Here is a 7,133-nt window from a genome sequence, read left to right as displayed (position 1 = left end):
ACTTCCATCCCTTTAAGACTGAAACTGTACAGCTAAGCGTAGGCTGACGCACGCGTTGTCTCCCAAAGATGACCATTCAGTCCAATGAGCAGTCACAGACCCCAGTACAGTGACTTGGAAGAGGAATTATTTGGCAGCAGCAGTCCAGAAGTCATCCCCCAACTCATAAAAAGCTCTGTGAAAAAGGGGAAACCACAAGTGAGTGTTTTTATTAGAGAAAATACCTTCCTTCTCCTAGAGACTGGGATTAATTTTCTGTAGCTTTGCAAACACCCTGCAGAAAGGTTAAAGTAACCGTGTTCACTTTTAAACACCAAAGACTTTTAAAGCAAAGACTGTCTTGACTAGTTTATAGGAATAATGAAATAAATCAAAGTTACATTAACAGTCATTCACCAGTGCCTTCTTCCAGAAACTTTGACGTCTGATGTTTCTACCCTGCGAGTAATAAAGGTCCTGTTACCTTTTCCGCTTAAAAACAACATCCTGCATATGCTATGAAGGTTTCATTTCACAATCATTTTAGCATCTCAGAAATAGCCATTATCCCTTTGAAATTCACTTGCCCTGGAAATCCGTGTTCTGCTTTTCATTACATCGTTACATTTGCTATTGTTTTAGGTTAAAAAGAAGCACATTCCATTGTTAAATGATAATACTTGCACTTTTCTTGCCCCCAGAACTTCACAAACGATGTGCCCAGTAATTCAGGTATCCCAGGCATGGCATGTGGCTCAAAAGAAGGTATAGAAGCTTGGTGGTCCACCCTTTAGCTGTGGCCGTAAGGAGCTCAACTAGCCAATTAAGAGGCCAGCTCAGGTCCTGGAGATCCCTCTCCGTAGCTCTAGTTTGGCAGTGCCAGTACTAACACATGCTAAGTGAGCCACACCACCAAGACCTGCACTGTCCCACCTGGATAAAGCATTCCCCAAGATTTTTTACTTCTTTCATCTGGTCTTCTCTGTTCATCTGGGACCCAATTCCCAGCTCGGATGATGAGCTGCACAGCATAATGTTGGATTAGCAGCAGTGACATGATGGACTTGTTCTGTGGAGTCATCTAACTTGAAAGTAAAGCATCTGGTCCTTTCTACATCTGTTCTTTGTCCAGGCCAAGGACTGACTCCCTTTATTAAGCAATTAAAGATGATGGAAACATGCTCAAAATGAATGTCCAGGGGGGTAAAAAAAAGGGGGGGTGTGGGGAGCCACTTTGCCAGAACTGGGAGTTTTTGCTGACTCCATTAAAAATATCATTGGGAAGGTTCCATAAGCTGATTCTGAGATAAGGCCCATGGGACAAGAGGGGGAGAGAAAATTCTACCTCCAAAATAACCCCAAGGAGACCCTGTTATCTTTGAGATACAGGTACAGGGTAACAGCTTTCAGCTGCTGAGTCACTGTGAAGAAAAAAAAATGCAGTGGAAATATTCCCTGAAATCAGGTTTCCACCCAAAATTCTATGAAATAGGCAAAATCACAGAGTCTGCTATGGACGTATTTGTTCAGGTGACAGGGAAAGGGGGACAGTACTGAGAAAGGTAGTTCCCAGCACAAATAGAGAAAATTATAAAGGGAGATGTAGATATTTAAACCTGGAAAAATTAAAACCCAAATGACCTTGGCTCCCTTGCCTTCACAGACAAACCCAGGACAAAATTTCTGACTCAAGAATTTGTTTTCATTAGACCCTACTGAATAAAAATGACCAGCAGCCAAATGTTATTTTTGGATCCCACTGGGTCTGAAGAGGTTTTAGGGGAAATGGTGGTTGAGCAGATCATAACATTACAGTAATGTGTCACAATCAACAGCATCCTGACTCAGTGTGGTGCCCATGCTACCTTGTTCCCTGTTGGAGACTCCTCCACCCACATCTGGACAAGTGCAAACTTAACCCAATTAGTTGTACATTCCCTCCTTCTCTGATAAAGTTGCAGGAACACTGGGAGTGCAACAGTTCTGAAGTTGTGTGAGGGTTGTTCATATGAGGGATGGGAACCTCAGCTTCTCTTCTGAGATCTGACCTCTTTCATAGCTGGCTTTCTAAGGGGAAATCTTTTCTTGCTTTTCTCTTTCTTCCCTTCCGTCCCCTCCCCCATTCTGCTTTGTCCAGAGTCTCTCTGAAAGCCAAATTCCCCTTGAACACGCTAAAAGTAGGCTTGCTGGAACATCTGCTCTCCATCTGTGGAGCCAGACATATCCCCAGGCAACACTATTAGCAGTGATGGATCTGGAAGGGAACATTAAGCACCGAAGAAGCATCTGCCGAGAAAGAGGAACCCAGCACATAAACCTAACCATGTTATTTGCTGAGCCTCCTGGTCTCTGCCCATTGCTCCCAGTGGACAACAACTGTCTCCTCCGGAGGCCTGTTCAGGAGAAAACCTGCTGTTCCCTTGCGGATTTTAGTATTTTCAAGTGTCTTTTGTTTGTGCCTAAGGTGGCCGAATGAGCAGCTCAGTTAAACAGTGACTGGGGAGCTGTGGAAACATCTAAAAGATAATCTGAAATGTGGGAACTACAAAGCATCCACTGGAGGCCAACGATGCAGCAACAGTGCCACCGAGGTGGTTTGGGGTAGAGGTGGTGCAGCAGGCAGAGGTAGGGAGCTCAGGCAGGAAGGCTTTTCTGCTGCCTTCTTTTCTGTATAACTGAGCCCAAATCTGCTTACAAGGGTGTAGAAGGGGCTGCTGGGATCGGACATGCAGCCCCGCTGCCAAGCATGGGGACTGTAATAAATGGTTTCTTTGGGGAATGTTACTTACACATGACACTGAGAAATATAGTGATACGATTTAAAAGAAACCATTGCAAGACAAAGTCTGCATCGGTTGGTCCGAGTTCAAGTCTCAGATCTCCCACCTGTGACTATGGTCATTCCTTTCACCCCTCCTGCCCTGTAGCCAGCTGCCTCGTCCCTTGCTGGGATTCATCTGGAGCAGAAGCTGTCCATCACTATGGGCTTTCACACCACCAATATTTTGTTATTATGTTGGTATCGTGACAAATTATTTGCTTTGTACTAAGCTAGTATAAAATTTGTGCCCTGAGCTGACCAGAGAAAGCAAGGCGCGTTCTCATTTTTTAACCACTATTTGCCCTGTATTGTCGCACTTGGTATTTTCCTTTGTCAAACAGATTTACAGATAATGGGTTTCTTGCTCAATTTGCACAACAACAAGAAAAAAAAGAGTTCTAGTGTTTCCTATACTGCAACCTTCTTATATCTACTCCTTGCAAAAAACTTTCCTGCACCCTGTTTTCTGTTGCCTTGAATTTCCTGGAGCAGGTAGAATTGTCACAAGGCAAAACCCCAGGTTACTAAGAAAAGTCATTAATAGCCTATGCCTTACCTTTAAATTAATCCCTCTATTCACAGGGCAAAGCTACCAGGACCGCATCCTAAGTCATTGTTAGATGGAGGACCTGATCATTCTTTTGGGTACATTGAAAATGCCTGTCATTTTCTGCTCTCTGGCTCTTTATCTGAAGCTACTGAGACTTTGCTTTCAGCTGTCCTATCAGGAAGCTGTCTGTGGCTCATAAACTTCCCAGCAGACATCTCCTGAAACTTCACACAGCAGCATGATGTGAATTTGTGCGTGAAGTCAAGCATTTGATTAAGTGTCTTGATAAAAGTTCTTTATGACATGCTTCAGGAAAAACATTCAGGCTTTCTCTAACTTAAAACACGTTTCCATTCCATTCATCTAAGTCCTTAAAATACAACTTAAACTACTTCTGAATGAATTTAAACATTGGCTGAAGTATCGTGGAAATCAAAGAGACTGAAGCACCCACTTATATTATGCATTTGCTTTAAAGTTCTAGTGGTGCTCAACACCTTCCACCCCATTTGTCCAGCATCACAGGGGTGCTGGACACCTCCTACTCTCCCAGTTTCCAGCACTTCTCAAGATGTGGCCCACCTGGTCCACCATTCTAGGACTGCACCCATTGTGATTATTACAGCTGCTGTTATTTTTCCTGTGCTTAGAATGGTCTGAGACAGAGCATCAAGTGTCTGCATTGCCCACAAAACATGCAATTTAAGTGTGAATCAGAAAACACAGTGAGCAAATGAGGTGGTGTTGGCCCACTTAGTAAGAGATACCACCGTGCTCCAATCTAACACAGCAGTGCATCCCACATTTTTATCCCAACTATTCTCTTGCTAGAACTGAAGAAGGTGTCACTAACTTCTGCTGTCAAAGAGGGCGGAACCATGTGTTTCTGACAGCATCATAATAGGTTTTTGTTTGTCCAGCCATAGGAGAATGTGGGTCTATTAACACTTAACCAAAAAAGAAAAAGGACTCTGTTTTGTTTCTTGCTCTAACTACTCCTAACCAATAACAATAACAACAAAATCCCTGCGCGAACCCTACTCTAAATAGCAAGTGGAGAGACTGAACTTGTGCAAGAACTCAAGAGCTGCTTCAGTGGATTTTTCAGCAGAAAGTCAATAGGAAATTCATTCTCTCCTGTTACAGTCGTTGATATTGTTTTGTAGATAACATAATAAAGACAGAAGCACGTGCACTAATTAGTTTTGAGTGGAGAAGAACAGGATCATTCCCCTGCTGAGAAACCATGAAGTATTTAAATCATGAGCCTTACCTGGATTTGCAATTGGGAAAACTTTTGTGATAGTCTTCCTCAAAGACACAACCAGGACTCCCTGGCCCTGATATTTTTTGTGCTGGGTGTATTAGTGAAATGAGAGTCTCATTTTCTCGAGAATCGGCCTGAAGCTGCGAATATTCCCATCAGCTTGCCTCAGCCTGGCGGGTGGGAGGATGGAAGAACTTTGTTACAGCTTCGAGCAGGAAGGCTCCACTCCCGAATTCCTCTTCTGGGAGCAGGCGGATCCCAGCGACCAGCTGGATGACTTCCTAGCCGAGTGGTGCCGGCCGCCGGAGCCGCCCTGGCCGCGGGCGCCCGCGGCGGCCGGTGCTGAAGTGGACAGCTCCCCCGCGCCGCCCGCGCCCGCCGCCCCGCCGCCCCCCGCGCCCCCCCGGCCCCGCCACGCCGCCAACCTCCGCGAGAGGAGGAGGATGCTCAGCATCAACTCGGCCTTCGACCAGCTCAGGTGCCACGTCCCCACCTTCCCGTACGAGAAACGCCTCTCCAAGATCGACACGCTCCGGCTGGCCATCGCCTACATCGCGCTCCTGGGCGAGATCCTCCTCTCCGGGTGCGATCCCAAATCCTACGTGGAGCAGTGCCTGAGGAACGGATTGCAGAGCCAACAGCGGGCAACCTGGAATACAAGCGGTGAGTGAATGAAGGGTTGGCTTTTTGGAGATCACGGAAATGCTTTGGGTTGCTAGTGAGAGAGAATCGGTCAAATTGCTTTTGAACATCCACTTGTCGCATCCAAATGGCTCTCATAACATACAACTCACCTTCAAAAAAAAGTAGCTGAGTAATGTCACAACAGGAAAAAAATATCAAACCTTTTCTTCTAACTTCATTAAGGAGGATTTTTACTAAATAAAAACAAACCCCTTTCCCCCCAGTTTTCTAAGCTCATGTGAATGATTTCTTTTGCAAACAAGATTAAAGATTTTTTTTATTCTCAGAATACATTTATAGACTTTTTTTTTTATTCTGTGCAAAGATATTCTTCTGTAATGCAAACTGATGGAGCCTGTAGAGATTTTCTTTATTTTCTTTACAAGTTTTCTTTAGCTTATACCTCACTGAGGAAAAAATACCTAGCTTTGAACATAAACACAATCTCATTCTTAAAAAAAATCTCATTCTTAAAATACACATGTTCATGTAGCCAAGAGTTTCTCAGAGATGTTACAGTTTAACACTGAGAACCAGGATACACAAGTCAGCACATTGAAATTTCAGGTTTGTTTCAAAGTACAGGGGAGCAAATGCCTATTTGCAATTTACACTCTTCTATAATTATTTCTATTTTAAAGTGAAGGATTGTTAATCCTGTTTTCTATTTGGCTTGTACTAAAATTCTGACTTATGTGGACTTGATCGTTGCACTTGCTTCCACCAGAGCACGTTGTTTCATCAGTCCATTATATGGTGAAGATGGGAAATTGCCCAAGTGCCCCACACAGGCTCTCAGGTCCCAGATAGAAGGCAACAGGGTTTGTGTTACTTAGCAGTGCAGGGAGGAGCAGAGGGTGATTTTCAGTAGTTCTTGGCACTTTGCATTATGAGGTAATTAACACCTTCCTAACTCTGTCCCTTTGCTGTCTAAGTTCCTTTGGATTTTATCATTTTTTGGAACTGGGCCTTGAAGCATATCGGCCTTCTAAAGTGCAGCATAAGTAGAGAAAAGTCATTGCCAGAGAATATTCCCCCTTCATTTCACAGTTCAGTGTCAAAGGGCCAGAGCCTGCAGGTAAAAAGCAATCAGTTTACTTTAGAGGAAAAGTTAATCCAGTCTTTTCACCTTTTCTATTAATTTCCATTAGCTACATGACTGGGAAAATGACTCCTGATATACCCACTGATCAAAACTCTTGACTACAGAGAACATTTATGTTTTATTTTCCAGCTGCCCTCAGCTTTAATAGATAAACAGGTTTTAAAACAACACAAATGGCTCTCATTGGGATCACCTCTTTTGTCAGGCTTGTAGTTAACTAATATTTCTGAAGAGCTCCACTTGGAAAGATCTATATGAATGAGGTTGCTTTTCTGGAGACGCTGAATAGTTAACTTGTTAAATGCTAATTTAAATGTTTTTCAATCCATGCGGTATGTTTTTACTTTGTTTCTCTTTCTCCCTTCTGTTCTGTGCAGATCTGACAGCCCGCCTGTCTTGGGTAAAGTGGGATTAAGCAGTACCCAAAAGAAAGATCTTTAAAGGCAGCATATTGCAAAACCCAATGACCTGACTGCTGGATACCGGCTGTTAAATTCTCAGTACTGCAAGTAAAAGCATGGCACTTACAACTTTACTTATGGCCACAGATCGCTTTCTGGCCACATGTCAGGCATCCAGCCCCTTGTGGTGTTAATCCATTGCTGTGTAGGGCCTTCTGTTTCTCTTTCTTCTAGTTTCTCACACACTGATAGACAGCTCTTGCCTGAAAATAACAAAACATTAAAAATCAGTATCATTGCAATCACAGCAACAACAATATTCTCTT

General features: G+C 43.6%; 1 protein-coding gene across 1 annotated transcript; it reads left to right on the top strand.

Annotated features, from left to right (window-relative positions):
* The first annotated feature begins 4,802 nt into the window (after positions 1 to 4,802).
* Positions 4,803 to 6,821, top strand: LOC130153496 (helix-loop-helix protein 13-like). Its single transcript, XM_056348374.1, has 2 exons — positions 4,803 to 5,280; positions 6,784 to 6,821. Exons 1-2 carry the CDS (start codon positions 4,803 to 4,805, stop codon positions 6,819 to 6,821), a joined length of 516 nt encoding a protein of 171 aa, XP_056204349.1.
* Positions 6,822 to 7,133: the final 312 nt, after the last annotated feature.

The sequence above is a fragment of the Falco biarmicus genome, chromosome 8, assembly GCF_023638135.1.
Source record: "Falco biarmicus isolate bFalBia1 chromosome 8, bFalBia1.pri, whole genome shotgun sequence".
NCBI lineage: Eukaryota > Metazoa > Chordata > Aves > Falconiformes > Falconidae > Falco > Falco biarmicus.
Note: the sequence above shows the minus strand (reverse complement) of the source record. Positions and strands in the feature narration are given on the sequence as shown.